General features: G+C 38.1%; 1 protein-coding gene across 5 annotated transcripts in view; it reads left to right on the plus strand.

The window, feature by feature from the left end:
• Positions 1–20,869, plus strand: part of Parp15 (poly(ADP-ribose) polymerase family member 15) — a 43,195-nt gene that overhangs the window by 10,052 nt on the left and 12,274 nt on the right. For all 5 annotated transcript variants that reach the window (XM_020151620.2, XM_074073276.1, XM_074073278.1 and 2 more), the window contains 8 exons: positions 6,776–7,074; positions 10,736–10,972; positions 11,526–11,747; positions 14,717–14,792; positions 15,111–15,188; positions 18,453–18,602; positions 19,619–19,681; positions 20,227–20,394. In XM_020151620.2, the coding sequence (XP_020007209.2) occupies positions 6,776–7,074; positions 10,736–10,972; positions 11,526–11,747; positions 14,717–14,792; positions 15,111–15,188; positions 18,453–18,602; positions 19,619–19,681; positions 20,227–20,394 (1,293 nt within the window). The remainder of the gene's footprint in view (positions 1–6,775; positions 7,075–10,735; positions 10,973–11,525; positions 11,748–14,716; positions 14,793–15,110; positions 15,189–18,452; positions 18,603–19,618; positions 19,682–20,226; positions 20,395–20,869) is intronic.

Genomic DNA, 20,869 nt, shown 5'->3' on the forward strand with positions numbered 1-20,869 from the left:
CCCACAAGAATAATTTAAAAGAAGACATACTACAAGTACTCAATGAGAATTTTATAGAGATGATACTGGATAGGGTCAACCAAAATGTACAGGAGACACTCAAGAAATTCCAAGGCAACAAAAATAGAGAATTTGAAAAAGCAAAAGAAGAAATAAAGGAAACCATAGAAGCACTGTATAAACACCAAAGTGAAAGAGAGAACACAATGAATAAATGGATAAATGAACTCAAGACAAAAAGAGACAACATTAAAGAAGAAAACAGCCAGGATATGGAAAACCTCAGAAAAAAGAACGAAACAGAACTGCAAAACAAAACGGAAGGCCAATCCAGCAGAATAGAACAAACAGAAGACAGAATCTCAGAACTTGAAGATGAAATGGTAATTAAAGGAAAAACTGAAGAACTACTAATTAAACAACTCAAGACCTGTGAAAAGAAAATGCAAGAACTCACCGACTCCATCAAAAGACCAAACTTGAGAATCATGGGCATTGAAGAAGGAGAAGAGGTGCAAGCGAAGGGAATGCGTAATATATTCAACAAAATAATAATGGAAAATTTCCCAAATCTAGAGAAAGATATTCCCATACAAATGCAAGAGGCCTCCAGGACACCAAACAGACCAGATCAAAATAGAACTACTCCACGACATATCATCATTAAAACAACAAGTTCAGAAACTAAGGAAAGAATATTGAAGGCTGTAAGAGAGAAAAAACAAGTAACATACAAAGGTAAACCCATCAAAATCACAGCAGACTTCTCAACAGAAACATTAAAAGCAAGAAGAGCGTGGGGTGAGATCTTCCGGGCACTGAATGAAAATAACTTCAACCCCAGGATACTCTACCCAGCAAAGCTATCATTCAAAATAAATGGAGCAATAAAAGTCTTCCATGATAAGCAGAAACTAAAACAATATGTGACCACAAAGCCACCATTACAAAAGATTCTGCAAGGGATCCTGCACACAGAAAGTGACACCCACCTTAACCATGAAAGGCAGGCAGCACCAAACCACAGGATAAGAAAAAGCAAGACAGTAGAGAGTAACATCAAGTTAGGTACACATAATCAAACCTTCAAACAACTAAGACATCTAAATGGCAGGAATCACCACATACCTATCAGTACTAACACTTAATGTTAATGGACTTAATTCACCCATCAAAAGACACCATTTGACAAAATGGATTAAAAAAGAAGATCCAACAATTTGTTGCTTACAGGAGACTTATCTCACCGACAGAAATAAGCATATGCTTAGGATGAAAGTCTGGAAGATTTACCAAGCCAATGGCCCCCAAAACAGGCAGGAGTAGCAATACTTATCTCTGACAAAGTAGACTTCAAACCTACATTGATCAAACGAGATAAAGAAGGACATTCCATACTAATAAAAGGGGAAATAGACCAAAAGGAAATAATAATCATCAATCTGTACGCACCCAATGTCAACACACCCAATTTCATCAAACATACCCTGAAAGACCTAAAAGCGTATATAAACGCCAACACAGTGGTTGTGGGAGACTTTAACACCCCATTATCATCAATAGATAGGTCATCCAAACAAAAACTCAATAAAGAAATCCAAGATCTAAAATATGCAATAGATCAAGTGGACCTAGTAGATGTCTACAGAACATTTCATCCAACCTCTACACAATACACAGTCTTCTCAGCAGCCCATGGAACCTTCTCCAAAATAGATCATATCCTAGGGCACAAAGCAAGCCTCAGCAAATATAAGAAAATAGAAATAATACTGTGCATACTATCTGACACAATGCAGTAAAAGTAGAACTCAACAACAAAAGTAAAGACAAAAAACACACAAACAGCTGGAAACTAAATAACTCATTACTTAATGAAGAATGGATCATCGATGCAATAAAAGAGGAAATTAAAAAGTTCCTGGAAGTCAATGAAAATGAAAACACAACCTACCGGAACCTATGGGACACAGCTAAGGCAGTCTTGAGAGGAAAGTTTATAGCCATGAGTGCGTATATTAAAAAGATTGAAAGATCCCAAATCAATGACCTAATGATACATCTCAAACTCCTAGAAAAACAAGAACAAGCAAATCCCAAAACAAATAGGAGAGAAATAACAAAAATAAGAGCTGAAATCAATGAAATAGAAACCAAAAAAACCATACAAAGAATTAATGAAACAAAAAGTTGGTTCTTTGAAAAAATAAACAAGATCGATAGACCCCTGGCAAACGTGACTAAAATGAGGAGAGAAAAAACCCAAATTAGTAGAATTAGGAATGCAAAAGGGGAGATAACAACAAACACCATGGAAGTCCAGGAAATCATCAGAGACTACTTTGAGAACCTATATTCAAATAAATTTGAAAATCTAAAAGAAATGGACAGATTTCTAGATATATATGATCATCCAAAACTGAACCAAGAGGAAATTAATCACCTGAATAGACCTATAACACAAAATGAAATTGAAGCAGCAATCAAGTGTCTCCCCAAAAAGAGAAGTCCAGGACCTGATGGATTCTCTGCTGAATTCTATCAGACCTTTAAAGAAGAACTGATACCAACCCTCCTTAAACTGTTCCATGAAATAGAAAGGGAAGGAAAACTGCCTGACACATTTTATGAAGCCACTATTACACTTATCCCAAAACCAGGCAAATTCACCTCCAAAAAGGAGAACTATAGGCCAATCTCCTTAATGAACATTGATGCAAAAATCCTCAACGAAATAATGGCAAACCGAATTCAGCAACACATCAAAAAGATTATTCACCACGACCAAGTAGGCTTCATCCCAGGATGCAGGGGTGGTTCAACATACGAAAATCAATAAACGTAATAAACCACATTAACAGAAGCAAAGACAAAAACCACTTGATCATCTTAATAGATGCAGAAAAAGCCTTTGATAAGATCCAACATCATTTCATGATAAAAGCTCTAAGAAAACTAGGAATAGAAGGAAAGTTCCTCAACATTATAAAAGCTATATATGACAAACCTACAGCCAGCATTATACTTAACGGAGAAAAACTAAAACCATTCCCTCTAAAGTCAGGAACCAGACAAGGATGCCCACTATCTCCACTCCTATTCAACATAGTACTGGAATTCCTAGCCAGAGCAATTAGGCAAGAAGAAGGAATAAAAGGAATACAAATAGGTAAAGAAACTGTCAAAATATCCCTATTTGCAGACGACATGATCCTATACCTCAAAGACCCAAAAAACTCTACTCGGAAGCTTCTAGACATCATCAATAGCTATAGCAAGGTAGCAGGATATAAAATCAACATAGAAAAATCATTAGCATTTCTATACACTAACAATGAGCAAACTGAAAAACAATAAATGAAAACAATTCCATTTACAATAGCCTCAAAAAAAATCAAATACCTAGGTGTAAACCTAACAAAAGAAGTGAAAGACCTCTACAAGGAAAACTATACACTTCTGAAGAAAGAGATTGAAGAAGACTATAAAAAGTGGAGAGATCTCCCATGCTCATGGTTGGTAGAATCAACATAGTAAAAATGTCTATACTCCCAAAAGTAATCTACGTGTTTAATGCAATTCCCATCAAAATTCCAATGACATTCATTAAAGAGATTGAAAAATTTACTGTTAAATTTATATGGAAACACAAGAGGCCACGAATAGCCAAGGCAATACTCAGTCAAAAGAACAATGCAGGAGGTATCACAATACCTGACTTCAAACTATATTACAAAGCAATAACAATAAAAACAACATGGTACTGGCACAAAAACAGACATGAAGACCAGTGGAACAGAATAGAGGACCCAGATATGAAGCCACACAACTATAACCAACTTATCTTTGACAAAGGAGCTAAAAATATACAATGGAGAAATAGCAGCCTCTTCAACAAAAACTGCTGGGAAAACTGGTTAGCAGTCTGCAAAAAACTGAAACTAGATCCATGTATATCACCCTATACCAAGATTAACTCAAAATGGATCAAGGATCTTAATATCAGACCCCAAACTCTTAAGTTGATACAAGAAAGAGTAGGAAATACTCTGGAGTTAGTAGGCATAGGTAAGAACTTTCTCAATGAAACCCCAGCAGCACAGCAACTAAGAGATAGCATAGATAAATGGGACCTCATAAAACTAAAAAGCTTCTGTTCATCAAAAGAAATGGTCTCTAAACTGAAGAGAACACCCACAGAGTGGGAGAAAATATTTGCCAACTATACATCAGACAAAGGACTGATAACCAGAATATATAGGGAACTTAAAAAACTAAATTCTCCCAAAACTAATGAACCAATAAAGAAATGGGCACGAGAACTAAACAGAACTTTCTCAAAAGAAGAAATTCAAATGGCCAGAAAACACATGAAAAAATGCTCACCATCTCTAGCAATAAAGGAAATGCAAATTAAAACCACGCTAAGATTCCACCTCACCCCTGTTAGAATAGCCATCATCAGCAACACCACCAACAACAGGTGTTGGCGAGGATGCGGGGAAAAAGGAACCCTCCTACACTATTGGTGGGAATGTAGACTAGTACAACCACTCTGGAAAAAAATTTGGAGGCTACTTAAAAAGCTGGACATCGATCTACCATTTGATCCAGCAATACCACTCTTGGGGATATACCCAAAAGACTGTGACACAGGGTTACTCCAGAGGCACCTGCACACCCATGTTTATTGCGGCACTATTCACAATAGCCAAGTTATGGAAACAGCCAAGATGCCCCACTACTGACGAATGGATTAAGAAAATGTGGTATCTATACACAATGGAATTTTATGCAGCCACGAAGAAGAACGAAATGTTATCATTCGCTGGTAAATGGATGGAATTGGAGAACATCATTCTGAGTGAGGTTAGCCTGGCCCAAAAGAGCAAAAATTGTATGTTCTCCCTCATATGTGGACATTAGATCAAGGGCAAACACAACAAGGGGATTGGACTTTGAGTACATGATAAAAGCGAGAGCACTCAAGGGAGGGGTGAGGATAGGTAAGACACCTAAAAAATTAGCTAGCATTTGTTGCCCTTAATGCAGAGAAACTAAAGCAGATACCTTAAAGCAACTGAGGCCAATAGGAAAAGGGGAACAGGTACTAGAGAAAAGGTTAGATCAAAAAGAATTAACCTAGAAGGTAACACCCACACATAGGAAATCAATGTGAGTCAATGCCCTGTATAGCTATCCTTATCTCAACCAGCAAAAACCCTTGTTCCTTCCATTTATTGCTTATACTCTCTCTACAACAAAATTAGAAATAAGGGCAAAATAGTTTCTGCTGGGTATTGGGGGGAGAGGGAGGGGGCAGAGGGGGTGGTTAGGGAGGGGGTGGGTGCAGAGGGGAGAAATGAACCAAGCCTTGTATGCACATATGAATAATAAAAGAAAAATGAAAAATAAATAAATTAATTAATTAATTAAAAAAAAAGAAAAAAAGAGTGTTTGATAGAAGTGAGAGCACAGAGTGAGAGAAGCAGAGACAGGCAAACTGTCAGTATCTCAGCTTCTTGTTGGTGGTAGTATCCAGAGTTAAAGCAGGAGAATTCTACATCTCTGGCACCAATTGCTCCTGGGTCTTGGAGGACCAACCTGGTGAACTAGCCAGGGCTAGATCCCTGCCTGGATATCAACAAGGGCTAGGACTCCTCCCTTCTGCCCTGGGACCCCTCCCTGCTACCCACTCCCTCACCTATTGCCATCTCTCAGAAGAATGGTGAAGGAGAGAAGGAGAGGGAGGGTGTGCTGCATTGACACCGGCAATGGGGCAGACACTAGAGGTAAACACAGTCTTAGCAAAGAGAATTTCTGCCTTGGGAGTTAAATTGTTTGGGGTCTGTATGTGTGCCGCATTATGGGGATTAGTTTTGAATCACCAATGATCCAATTGTCCCCTATTACATGCTGAGTGACACAGGTATGAGGAGAGCAGTCCCTTACCCACACCTCCTGGATAAGCCACAGTTGTTCTTTCCCACACAGAAGCTGGGGGTATATGCTCCAGAGTCTGATAGACAGTAGCAGAACAAAAGTGCTGCTTTTGAAAGCTTATTCCCAGGAGTCACATGAGGGCTGCATCCTTTTCATTCAATCTCTGATGGAAATCTTTCCTTTACAAGAGGAAAGACCTGCAGCGGTGGCAACTTGGTTGATCAACCGCATATGTTCTGTCCTGTCAGTTGCCTTTGTTTGTCTCACATGCAGATGAGGTGTGTGGGATCTAATGGGGCTTATTTTATTTCTGGAGCTTTTGTATGATGGTCTCATTTTCTAAAAGGTGAAATTTGAAAAGGGAATGATGAATGGGTGAATCCTTAAAACAGATATCCCTTTATGAGACAGGAGAAGGGAGAGAGGAAGACTTAGAGAAACAGGGAAGAGAAAAAACTAAAGCAAGCTTTTAGGAGGTGATCTTGCTTCATGATGGTGGAAAAGCACCACTTCCTGGCTGGCTCTTCAAAGCTTCTGTCACTGGAGGGGTTGAGGAGGCTGTCAATAGAAAAGAAAGTCTTAACTAATTATCCAGTCCCCAGTCTCCAGGCTCTTCAATTTGTAGGGAAGAACTTTGTGATGATTCACAAGGTAGAAGGTGAGAAAAGACTTTATTAGGCAAGTATGACAAAACAGTAACAACAAGAAAAAAGGGGAATGTACTCTAAGAGATTGGAACATGGGCAAAAAAATGTAATTTGTGGCTCTTTCCTTAGAGTTATTCATGTTAGCAAAAGTAGGTTCCTTCAGATAAGTGGTTTCTTTGTGTTAGGTGTGGAGACCATGGACTGGACCCTGAAGGATGACTTTCAGCATGAGGAGAAAGGACACACCTTGAAGGAATTTTATCCTGTGGACCCATTTGAGATTAATGAGACCTTTGTTGAACCTATGGAAACTACATTCAAAAACACCTGGCCCGATGTAGTTTACCAGCCCAAGAAAAAATTCCTTCCCCAAGCACCCTTCATGAGCGATTTAACAGCAGCAGTCCAATCTGTACAAATATCACAGAAACAGACAGGAGGCCTAAGGATGCTGTTGGTGAAAGGAGATGTGCAGAATGCTAAGGTGAGTTTCACCATTTACAGAACACCACAAAGGTGCTGTGATGCCTCTTAGTCTGTGTCTTTCTCATCAAGAACCAAAGGAAGATAGGGATGTAGGAGGTGAACCAAGGATATAATCCCATACCCTCCATCCTTCGTTGAAACAGGTTTCCTTAGATAATTGGGCTACTTACTAATTGGCCCATTATTGTGAAAATTGAAAGGGTATTGAAATCAGATCATAGATTGCCAGTAAATATAAAAATCCATAATGATGTCATATATTTAGACGGCTCCTGATACATTTTCATTGCCTTTACACCTGAGGTATTTTGGTAAATCTAAGGTTGGTGAGATTTCCTGATTGTAGACACAGAAAAGAGGATTTAGGATGCAGGGGACAGGAATTTTGTCAATGGAGCTGAACAAGGGTGAGCTTGGGGCCAGAATGTGAGGAGCAAATAGCACCCACACCAATTTGTTGTTTGTATGTGGAGGTGGGTAAGTGGACCTGAAGTCCAGGTATCAGGTTTCAGGTAGGAACAACTCTTGTAGGCTGGTGGTGTATGTGTGGGGAGGATACTAGGGGATTAACATGATTTTTAAAAGATATTTAACACCTTTCCAACACGGGCTCTAAACAATCAGAACAATATCCATCTGGAGGAGGATCTGAACCCCTCCTACTGAATCAAGCTGCATGTCTTCAACTGGAGGATAATAGGAAGTCCTGGGGAAGGGATTCCTTGTTGGGTGCGGAAGGATCGGTGGGAGCACCAGGGGCAGGGCAGGGTAGCATCTATTTACCAACCAAAAACCACATTTCTCTGGGTTATAAGTTAGCTTTGTCATAGCTGTGTCTTCCAGTGAACATTAGCCCCAGCCTTCCTCTGCTGGCTTCAGAGGGATTGGGGAAGTTCTCAGGCTGCCAAAGAGAGTCTGGGGCACCAGGCTGAGTGAGTGCCTTCCTGTCTCCCAGACAGTTCTGAGCTCTTTTTATTTTTTGTGCCACTTTCTAAAAAGATTTATTAGCACAATATACTTAAAAGAAACCAGACATCAATTTTAATCAAGTTTGAATGTTTTATTCAAAGACCAAGACCAAAGTTCCAAATTGTCACCATTGGGTGTCATTTGTCCTCATTATTTTTAAACAACACCCAGTTGGATATGCTTTATATGATATTAGATGAAATGAGCAGATTTTGTAAACTGTGAAATGTTTAGCTTTGAATAAATTACAAAAAAAAATATCCAACAAAAACAGTCCAATGTAATGTGATAGGGACACAATTGAAACAATTTCAATCTAAACGTGTTTATTATCTTAGCATGCTCTCACAGTCTTAAAGAAGAAAAGCTGAAAATAATGTAATAGTCAAAATCAGTCATCATCCTTTTTGCTTAAAAAAGCTTTTATTGCATTTATTTCTTCTTTCCCTTCTTTTTATTACTGTATATTAATTGTGAAAGGGATTTGGTTGTGATATTTCCTTGCATGCATATAATGTATCTTGATCAAGTTTACTGAAATATAATTCACATACCTTGCCCATACTGTGCAATTCAATGGTATTTAGCATACTCATAGATGTATGCAACTATCAGTGCTATCTAATTTTAGAATACTCTCATCACTCCAGAAAGAAACTTTGTGCCCATCAGCAGTCATTCCCATTTTTCCACCACCCACATTAGCCCTGGGGAACCTCTAACCTTCTTTTTATTTTGCTATAGGTTCACCTATTCTGGAAATTTCATACAAATGAAACCATACAATTTGTGGTCCTCTGTGACTGGCTTATTTTACTGAGAAGAATGTTTTCAAGGTTCATCCATGCTGTAGCACATATCAGTATTTCACTGCTTTTTGTAGGGACACACTTTTTTTTAGCTATGTATCAACTGATAAACATTTATACTGCTTCTATGCTTTGACTTTGTGTGTGTGCTAAGGGAATTATACCAGGACCTTGCTAGGCAAATACTCTACCTCTTGAGCCCACACCCTTTTTCTTTTGTATTTTATTTCTAAAATAGGTCTTGAGCTTGTGATCTCCTGCCTTGGCCTTCTTAGAAGCTGAGATTACAGGCATGCATCACAACTCCAGGCTTCTACTCTTTAACTTTTATGGGTACTTTACTTGTGAACATTTGTTTACAGAACATGCATGAATGACAATTTTTCATTCTTTACTACATATTGGGGAGTGGTGTGGCTGGGTCACATTGTAACTCCATGCTTGACTTTAAGGAACTGCCAGCCTATTTCCCAAAGGAGCTGTATCATTTTTTATTCCTGTCAGCAATGTCCAATTTCTCCATGTCCTGCCAAAACTTATTACCCGTCTTACAGCCACTCTAGGATTATAAACTGTGGTTTTGACTTGCATTTCCCTAATGACTAATGATGTTTAACATCTCTTCATGTACCTCTTTGCCATCTATGCATCCTCTTGGGAGGAATGTCTATTTAGATCCTTCTCCCACTTTTACATTGGATCTTCTTTTTATTATTGAGTTTAAGTGTTCATTATCAGATTTGTGATTTGCAAATATTTTCTCCTATTCTGTGTGATAAGTTTTCTCCTATTCTTTAGTTCAAGTTGTTCCTTTTTTAATACTTTTTGTTTTAGTTGAAAATAATGAACTAGAAGATTAATTAGATTTCTACATATGGTACGTACTTTGGTACATAAGCTAAAGTAGTAATTACAAAATCACAGCTAACCTTGATTGTTACTGTGTGTTGAACACTGTGTTATGTACTTGGCATGCATTTTCTCATTCAATGCCATTATTCTAGGGGCATTATTCTCACTTAAATGATGACATTTAGAGGGGTTGAGTAATTTGCGCAAGTCCCACAGCTAGCAAACAGGTAGAGCAAGGATTGAAATTTGTCCAGATTCTTAACTATTGCAACATTCAATATCTTGAAAATAATTTTGTTTCTCATTATAAAAACCAAACAAATAAAGATCATGCTCTTTTGCCCAAGAGGAATGGGAATGAGTTCTGTTCCTGGTCCCCCTGACATGAACATGAAGATGTTCTTTACATTCCTTTTCCTCCCAAGGTGTGTGGCTTCCACTGCCACAGTAACTGCTGTGCTTACTCCTCAGAGACCCACGCAGAGGGACACATTTCTTCTCCTCTCTCTTCTCCGCCTCTCTAATCCAGCCTGATTATCTGCTCACATGTACTCCGATGGAAAAGCTTCCAAGGTTGTGGCTTGGCACACAAGGTGGGCCATCTGCAGTCTACTCCAGGGCACCATGTCTACCCTGGCTGGCAGAAGCTCTCCATCAGCTCAGACCAACGTGCTCACAGCTCCCAATCCACCATGAGTAATGCTAGCCATTCCCTGGTGCTCTCTGCCTGCTGCAACTATTCCCATTTCTCAGGCCCCACATTGCCCATGGCATCTTCACCAGGCATTGAAGGGCCTTCTTCTGAACTCCTCAAGTCATCCCATGCCATTTATAGGTTCTGTTTTGAAAGCTGTCTCTCGTCCTGGAGATTTGCTTAAAAATGCTTTGTCTTGGATTGGCATTTCATTATCCAAAACCTTAATCATCTTCATTGTCTCCCTTGTGCCAAGCCCAGTGGCTCCAATGGAGTCATGGATGATGAATACCTGATGTGAGCATTTTAAACAAATCTTTGGTTTTGTCTTTAAGACCCAGGTCATTGTCAATTCCGTTCCCTCGGATCTTAGGCTCAATAGAGGGCCCCTTTCTCAGGCCCTCTTGGAAAAAGCTGGACCAAAGTTCCAGGAGGAGCTGGACGCCGCTGGACAAAGGGTCACTGTACGCTTGGGCACAATTCTCCAAACCAGTGGTTGTAACCTGCACTGTCACTGTGTGCTTCATGTGGTGACTCCAGACTGGAGAATTAACAGCACACTTTCACACAAGGTAGGGCCTGGTTTAAATACTCCAGGAACTGGTGTCATCTTTGGACTCTTCTTTTAGAATACCATAGGTTAGACCCTATCTCCTTCTCTCTATAATAATTCCACATTTTGGGCAGGTTCCATCATTATGTCCGTTTCTTTTACTTATGACTGATATCCTGTAAGGATTAATTAAAATATAAATTGATTATTGTGATCAGTAAATACTGGGAGTCTGAGAAAGGTATTGAAGTTTATCTCACTTTAGACAGTAAAGTGAGGCAAGGGGCTAAAGATGGAGAAAATGAAGGACAAGTAGAGTTGGTGCATCTCTTCCTTCCTTCATGGCAGAGTGAGTTTGAATCATCATAGAGGATCTCCCACATTTTCTTTTCCCTTTCCTGTTTTTTGGGTTTTTCTTTTTTCTTCTGAGCATTTGTAACCCCTGTGGATAGTAAAAAAAAAAAAATGGATGGACAGAGATCAGAGTTCACAAAGTTTGTTAATTCTTGTTCCCTTGGTTCTAACTCCCATTTCTAGGCAAGACGTATACGAATGTGCTTTGTGCTTTTCAGATCATGGAAGACATAATCAGAGGCTGTTTGGAGATCACTGAGAAATTATCTTTACAATCAATTGGATTTCCAGCAATAGGAACAGGAAATTTGGGATTTCCTAAACCTTTATTTGCTGAATTAATCATTTCAGAAGTGTTGAAATTTAGCAGCATGAATCAACTGAAATCTTTACAAGAGGTTCAATTTCTGTTGCACCCAAAAGATCACGAAAATATTCAGGTACAATCTTGACTCATTTCTGATTATTTTAGAAACCTCAGTTTGGAACCTACAGTTCTCCAATATCATCTTGGTCTAATAGGATGTTTCCTTTCCCATCTAGGAAAGTAAGAGAGTGTTGTTGACTAGTTCTAGTACGACAAGTTTCAAGAAAAAGTATGGATATTGAAAAAATTAACTTTTTATTCAGAAAAATGTTAAAGACATACAAATGTTGATTAAATTGTCCAATGAACAACCTGGTATTTATTACTTAGTTTAAACATTATCAACTATGACCATAACATTTGATCTCTTATCTCTACTTTCTCTCATTTTCCTTCCTCTCATGTGATTTTGAAGCAAATCCCAGATATATAATTTTATCTGTATTTTTAAAGTAAATACTAAAATACTACTTTATCATATGTAAAATAAATTTGGCAACAATTCCTCTTACTTGATCAATTATAAAGTTAATGCTCAAATGTCTTATTTTTTCTTTACAGCTTGCATTTGAATTAGAGTTAATTAAGGCCCACATATTATAATGGATGTGACATGTTTCTTAGGACTTTTTCAACCTATAGGATTCTCTTCCACATAGAATTAGAAATATGTAACATAAAAGCACAGTTATGGCCTTATCAATAAGAAAATGTCAGTTTCAGGACGGAATGCAAATAATTCAACTAATTACAAGTGAAGGGTGTGGTTAGAATTCAGCAGCATATCCTATGTGAGTAGAAAAGCTGGGACCAGAAATACCAGAATCATTGTAGTCATAGTCTGCCAATCAGCTCAGGTTTACCGAACATCAGCTGTGGATGAGCCACTAGACTTGGCATTATGGGAGAACTAGAGGTGTTTAAGCCCTTCTTCCCACCCTCCATGTCGTTATACCCCAGGAGAGTAGATAATATTAAATATTTGATAAGTTCCTTGACATTGCAGGAATTTAGCAAACAAATTTAAGCCAACATCCTAAGAGATGTCTGTGGATTACTGGACCACCTGAATTTTTAGTCATACTTTATTTTTTTCTGGAGCAAGACATATAAATTCTTTGGAGGCAAGCACATCTAAACTACTTCCCAACCAGGCAGCCTGGTTAAAGTATGTGTTCCATTTATTTAGCCCGTGTAACTACAGTTACTTCTACTCAGTGAAGGAGCTTTTACCAACCTCCTTCTGATGTAACGTTGCACGAAAAGATGTGGGTCATGGAACACAGTATGTTGCATATACTTTCCCTCCTATAAATCAGAATTGGTTTGGGAGCTTTGACTTATATACACAAAGCAAACTAAATCCAAGGCATTTGAAGAATGGCTAAGTGGCTAGGGGAATGAGTCTGTACACAGACCTGAGCCTTCAAATCTCACTGTTTTGTGAGCAGACCAAGCTTTATTTTCTTTCTTAAAAATGTTGAATACTCTGTAAATATTTTGTAAAAAGGATTAGTCTCTGCAGATGGCTTTAATGGTATTCTAAATGCTATCTATTCTCTACACATGACTATTATATTTTTTTCCTTAAGATTTTTAAAGACAGTTCAACTTTGATTGTAGTTTCACAGGGAGAGAAACACTGAGGTGTTTTTACCTGAAGACTGCAACACAAATTGCAGACCGCATCCCTGTGTCAGAACAGGGCTATATATAAAATTTTCACATGAAACTCCAGGTGTCCAAACATAATGTGACCTAAAACTTGAAAAGTTCTGGAATGCTGGACAGGGATTCCTGCCAGGAAGAGTTTGCTGTGGCTGAGTGGCAGGTGCTCTAATGTTCTCTAGACTTAAATTAGTCCTCTTTTTACCTGCGTACTTCACCTACCTGGTCCTTGAGGCCTGTGAGTCTGAGATTCTCACTCAGCAGTCTCTTCCCATCCCTTCCCCTCCACTGTGTCAGTTTTCAGCTACATGTTGCCTGCTCTCATCTCAGAAAATTATCTGTTGCTTGTTTATAAAGACAAAGATAGTGATGATTTTTCAGTTTTACTACCAGGCCAAAAAAAGAAATTCAGATTCATTGTTGATTGAATATATACACTACCCTCTTGCTCCTCAACTCACTACTTCCTTCCCATTCTCTTGACACAATTAAGAAGTTAACTCAAATGCTTAGAACCTTGGGATTATCTTTTAATACTATATTTTATAAATTGGCAAGTCATTTGCTTTTCCTGATTATAAAGCCAATACATTTTCATTGTAGAAACTTTGAACAATACAGAATGTATAAATTCTTTTGTTGTCTTTCATCCCAGTCTTCTTTGCTACAAGTATACTCTTTAATGTGGGATTATATAGTATGTAAGTTAGTATCATTTTTCATTTAATAGTATAGAATGAACATTTCTCTATTCCACTAAGTATTCTTTGAAAATATGATATTAATGGCTGCTAAATATTCTAATTCATGGATACATCAAAACTTATTGAATTATTTCCCCATTGGATTATAACTGTCTTATTATATTATTATATTAGTAGTAGTATTTTTGGTGGGAGTGGGGTTTGAATTTAGGGCTTTGCACCTGCAAAACAGTTACTCTACTGCTTGAGCCACACTTCCACTCCATTTTGTTCTGCTTATTTTTTTTTCAATAGCTCATGAACTATTTGCCCAAGTTGGTGTCAAACTGAGATTCTCCTGATCTCAGCCTCTCAAGTAGCTAGGATTACAGGCATGAGCCACCAGGGCCCAGATTAACTGTTTTATTTTTTTTCTATTGTAAGTGGCACTGTAATGAGTATCATTGTATTTATATCTTTGTTCACATCTTTGATAATTATCATAAGATACATTTGTAGAAATGGAATCACACTTATTATTTTTGTAACTTTAAGTATGTAAAGTAAATAATACTTTTTGAGACTTGTGCTTTCTAAATGTATATATGTGCATGGAGGATCAAAAGCCCTAATGAATGAAATTCATTCATCACCTGAGAGCTATAATGGTAAAAACTGTTTGTATTTTCAGGCATTTTCAGATGAATTGGCCAGGAAGAATATTGTAAATCTTAGTGACAAAATTCCCAAGACTGAAGATATACAAGGTTCAGTAAAGCTTTTAAATTTACAAATGATTTTTAGTTGCTAAGTAACTATTCAGTGACAAAAAAAGTAATAATTTTTCTGAAAAAATTGATGATAGAAAAACATACTAAATTATGTTCCCTAAAGCTGAGACAAGACACAGCCATGTTTATGTAATCTCGGGCAAAAGGGAAGGTGGACCAAGTTGTATAGTCCATAAATGGGTTTTTATGTAGTGAGGACACTTTCAAGGGAAAATGTGACATTTTCTGAAGTAGATACTTTTCAGTTTGAGTTTATCCTGTTTCAGATTTATTGAGACTTTTTTTTTTTTTTAGGACAGCTTCACTATGGCCCTGAACTTTTAGGCTCAAATGTTCTTCCTCCCTCAGCTTTCCAAGTAGCTGGGACTGCAGGTGCGTACTACAATGCCCAGCTTCACTGAGGCTTCTTGATTTAAAAAATGTATGTCTTCCATCAAACTTGAGAACTTTTGATTATTATTTCTTCAAATAGGTGTCTGAGGAGCTGTTTTTCCTTTGTCCACAATCTTTTTTTCCTCTCTTTTCTTCAGATTGGATAATCTATATTGATCTACCCTCAGGTTCACTGAGTCTTTTCTCTGTCCACTATGCTGTTGAATTAATCCAGTGAATATTTTCATTTCATTTAATGACTTGTGAGTTCTAAAATATCCATTTTGGCCTGTTTGTATAGATTCCATTTCTCTGTAAAGAGCTCCTGTCCTTCCTTTCATTCCAAATCATTTCCATTCATTTTAATGTGTTTACTCTGACTTCATAGGCCATCGTTACAGTAGATGCTTTAAAGTCTAAAAATTTCAACATCTGGATCAATTTGAGGCTACAGATCTATTGTTGTCTTTGTGCTCAGAAGTTGGTTCTTTTTGTGACAAGCAATTTTGGAGTGTAGGCTGGGCATTTTGAATATTACACTGTGAGACTTGGGTCCTATGAAAACTCTCTGGAGAATGCTTGTGGTTTCTCTTGTTTAGCAGGCACACATTTAAGTTCATTCTGCAATGCTATCTCACCTTTTAAGTGGGCAGAGGAATAATGTTATTTCAGTTGTCAGAGACATAGCTGTGCTGCTTTAGGCCTGCCCTGCAAATGGGCAGTTCTGGGGGTGTTCGGGACTTACTCCAGTTCACATGTAGAATTAGGGTCTCCTCTTCTCCCTAATTGAGTCCCCTCAACTCTGGCTTGCAGAGCCCATTTCCAGACCTCTAGCTAAAGAGTCATGGATCTGTCAGAGTTCAAGCTGCCTGTATATTGCCTCATCCTTACATCAATCACCAGTGTTGTCTTTGGGTGAAGTAAAGAGAGAAAGGAAGTGAGAAAGAAGAAATAAGAATGTTCCATACAGATACACATGTACTGTTCAGACCACAGGCCCTTTCCCCTGCTTCTTCTGACTGGAAATACAGAATGTGTTTCAGAGTTTTAGTTCTTTGTGGTGTCAATGCAGAGTTCTGCAACTGGGGTCACTTGGGCAAAGACCTGGATTAAAAGTGTGTGTGTGTGGTGGTACAGGCCTCTAATCCCTGGTTTTAGAGAGGTGGAGGCAAGAGGACTGGGAATTCAAAGCCAGCCCAGGCAAAGTTATAGAGATCCTATCTCAAAAATAAAATAAAAACAAAAGAACTGGAACTGTGGCTCAGTCAGTAGAGCACTTGTATAGGAAGTGCAAGGCCCTGGATTCAATTCCCACTACCACCAAAATAAAACAAAACGATTGTTTTGTGTGTGCATGAGTGTGTGTGTGTGTGTGTGTGTGTGTGTGTGTGTGTGTGTGTGTGTGCGTGGCACACGCAAAACTAAGGATTCCCTCTCACAGTCTTCAATGATATGGACTCTCTCCAAGTCAGGGTTTGTCTAGGGGCCACCCTGAAGTCAAAACTAGGGGGATAACTAAACCAAATGGGAAATTTCTCCTCTACAAGTTTCTTCTTCTTCTTCTTCTTTTTGAGGTGTATTTTCTCTTTTCTTTAATTGTTGTGCTGGATGGGGGGTACACTGTGACATTTACAAAAGTTCTTACAATGTATCAAATATATCATACTTAGATTCACTCCCTCCAACACTCTCCTTTATAGCCCTCCATTCCTGGAACAGTTTCAACAGGTAATATTGTTTTCATTTACGTACATGTGTACATATTATTTGCACCATATTCACCCTCCTACCCCCTTTTTCCTCCACCTCTCCCTTCCCACTGCACTACCTGCTCTGCCCTCCTGTTCTCTGATTTTGTAGAAGGAAAAAAGAAAAAAGAAAAAAAAATAACATATTAGCTTATTTGAGATGAAAGTAGCTACAAAGGGAGTTTCCTCATGATATTTCCATGTGTATCTGTATTATGACCCCAATAGATTCATTTGAATTTTTCTTCATTTTTACCTTAGTCCCTTTCTTATGGAGGTTTCTGCTGGTTTAAGAATTCTATATTCATTCTTATACAGAGAGTATATCAACTATATTCATCTTCTTAGTTTCCTTTTTTTATTCTACCCATCTCGTATGTGACATTCTCTTAGTATGACCAGAATATTACTCTGTTTGTATTAGGTCTATATTCCACATATGAGAGGAAACATTCAGCTTTAGCCTTTTAAGCCTGGCTAACTTCACTTAAGATGATGTTCTCCAGTTCTATACATTTACCTGCAAATGACAAAATTTCATTTTTCTTTGTAGCTGAGTAAAATTTCATTGTATGTAAATACCACATTTTCTTAATCCATCCATCAGTAATGGGCATCTTGGCTGTTTCCATAACTGAGCTATTATGAATAATGCTGCAATAAACATGGGTATACAAGTGCCTTTGTTCTAACCTGACCTACATTCCTTTGAGTATATCGCTGTCAGTGAGTGCTATTGCTGGATCATATGGAAGTTCTATTTTTAGTTTTTGAGGAGCCTCTATACTGTTTTCCATAGTGATTGTACTAATTTACATTCCTAGCAGCAGTGTATGAAGGTTCCTTTTTCCACACATCCTCACCAATGTTTGTTGTTGTTTGTATTCTTGATGGTAGCTATCCTAATGGGGTGAGGTAGAATCTTAGTGTGGTTTTGATTTGCATTTCTTTTATGGTCAGGGATGGTGAGCATTTTTTCATTTGTTATTTTAGCCATTTGGACCTCTTCCTTTAAAAAGGCTCTGTTCAATTTATCTGACCATTTCTTCATCGGGTCAATGATTTTTTGGGAGTTTAGTTTTTTGAGCTCCTTGTATATTCTGGTTATTAGTCCCTTGTCTGATGTATAGCTGGCAAAGATTTTTCTCCCATTCTGTGGGCAGCCTCTTCAATTTAGAAATACAGGTTGCTTCTTTAAGTTTTGACTCTTTGCCCTAACCTGCCTGTTGCTATTTACTTTTCAGAGTTCTCATGTGGTGCCATCTTGCTTGTCCCCAGTTTTTAGTTGTAATTCTGGTAGAGACAGCCTCTAACATTGGCCAACCCAGACACCATGTTTGATATAAACTGTATCTTCCAATCTTTTTTGGAAACAGACTATTACTGGGCCTCAGGCACAGGGTCAGGGTAAAGGCTAAAGGTCACACAAATAGAGGGAAGTCCTTGTACAGGGGCATGTGTGAGTCATTCTTGCACTTGTTGACTTGGCAATTAGCTCCACTTTTTTTCTTGGCAGGTCTCTATAGGGCTGTTTCCAACCCTGCTTTAGAGGTGCATGAAATGGAGATTGGACCCATCCTCTTCCAGGTGGCCTCTGGAGACATCACCAAAGAAGCAGCAGATGTGATTGTAAATTCTACATCAAATACATTTAACCTCAAATCAGGTACTTCACTTGAATGATTACCAGATTTAGGGTACCAGGTTCTAAGGCCAAAAGATTCTTGGTCTCATCAGAGAAAGAATTCAAGGACAGACAGAAATGAAGCTTATGCAGGAAAAGGGTTTATTAATGCAAAACAAAATAAAAACAAAGTGAACATATACCCTCCACATGGGGAGAGTGGGCAAGTTCAAGAAGAAACACTCCCCCAGGGTCCTAAGACCTCACACATTTATTGGGGTCTGCAGATATGGGGGGATTAGTCCTTAAAAACTGGGTTAATGTGTCATTAACTTCTCCTACTCTATGTCAGGTGGATAGTTCTGGTCTTGGATAGACTGAGTGGCTTTTTACTTTTTTGTGTTGCAGGAGCTTCAACAACAGACATATTGTTGTCATGGGTCATTCCATTAAATCGGGTGCCTGGATGTGATTTTTTTTCTGATCAACAGCCAAGCTATATTTTCAATCATCAGGTTTCCTAACTCCCTGCCTAAATCTTACATCATTGGTTTGACATATTGCCTATTTTTTGCAATTTTTATGAGTATTCTTCTAACAGGAAGAATTGCTATGTCAGAAAATCTTAATTCTTGGTGCATTATTCCTCTAGAGAAATTATTTTGGCTATACCTTGTAATTCAATGCTGGGAAAAAAATAACTAATATGTTTTTCTTAGAAGATTATCCAGCATAATGTTTGATTTTTAAATTCACTTAATTTTGGCTTACTTTAATCCCTTTGATAAACTGCCTCTCTGTGAAGGAGAGTTTTATGACCAAACTTGTCTTTTAACTTTGGATTTTTAATATTACTTAATAACTTTAAAATTATTTTGACAGGGCTTCTTAAAATTGGCAGCTGTTATTTTATAATTTTTCCTTTGTTATCAGTAATACCAAGCTGTAATACTCCTTTGTTGACTGGGAATGTGTTTAGACAATGATGCAATCTTTCTGATCCAAGCATTGCAGTGATTTTTGTTTATGTTTGTTACCATCTTGATTTTCTCATATAGGGGTCTCCAAAGCAATTTTAGAAGGTGCAGGACATAAAGTGGAAATGGAATGTTATTTGAGAGGTAAGGCACAATGGTAGTTTTGGTCCCAAATTATAAGTGGGAGACTGAAAATGGGAGGCCGTAAAGAAAAAGAAATTTGGGATTGAGAACACAATACATTTGTCTTACAATCATACATTTTACCTCAGAATTCTAATTGCAGAGATTAGAATTGAAAAGAAACCTTAGTTAAAAAGAGAAATTAAGACATGAAATTTCATGAAAGATAGTCTTTCAAAGTTTCTTATTCATAAAATGCTTCCTTGTCAAATCAGACATTTTGTTTCTTTTCTTCTTCCTTTTTTTTTTTTTTTGCTGTACTGGGGCTTGAACTCAGGGCCTACACTTTGAGCCACTCCAACAGCCCTTTTTGTGTTAGATATTTTCAAGATAGGGTCTCATAAACTATTTGTCTGGGCTGGCTTTGAACCATGATCCTCCTGATCTCTGCCTCCTGAGTAGTTAGGATTATAGGCGTGAGCCACCAGTACCTGGCAGACATTTTGTTTCTTAATGAAAGAGAAGGTTCAACATATAATTTTGTATCTTTTTGTCTGTGTTTTCAGCTCAACAGATCAACAATGGGTATATAGTTACTGAAGGTGGATCATTGAAGTGCAAGAAAATTATTCATGTTATTGGTGGAAATGATGTCAAGAGATCTGTTTTCAGTGTGTTGCAAGAGTGTGAAAAGCGGAAATACTCATCCATTTGCCTCCCAGCCATTGGAACAGGTTTGTAGCCTCTGGCTGTCAAGGCTAAATCCCAAGGTGTCCATTTTCCTATGGATCTGTGCTGAATGTTAATTGGTGGATACACAACAAGTCTGAGTGAAGACAGTGACAATTGATTTAGGAGTGGGATAGCTTCCTTACGCCAAGGCACCCCTGCTAGAATGAGTAAAGCCTGTGGCTGCTTTAAGTAAAAAGGGAAAATTTGAATGGGTAAAGTGACGAAGTGCCTGCAGTTCCAGTTACTGTGCAAGAGGATGGCTTGAACCCGGGCAATCAAGGCCACCTTGGTTGACAGAGGGATGCCCCATCTCAAAAAAATAAAAGGAGAAAACTGAAGAATATTGATATATTAGACAGAAAGAAAGGAAGGGAAAGTAAGGGGAGAGATGAGTAGGAAGACAGTGGGGAAAAAAAGGCCATCCCTCATGCTCATTCATCTTTTCCTTCCTCCTTTTACTCCCCTACATATTTTACA

Source organism: Castor canadensis, chromosome 5 (genome assembly GCF_047511655.1).
Source record: "Castor canadensis chromosome 5, mCasCan1.hap1v2, whole genome shotgun sequence".
In the NCBI taxonomy this organism is placed as follows: domain Eukaryota; kingdom Metazoa; phylum Chordata; class Mammalia; order Rodentia; family Castoridae; genus Castor; species Castor canadensis.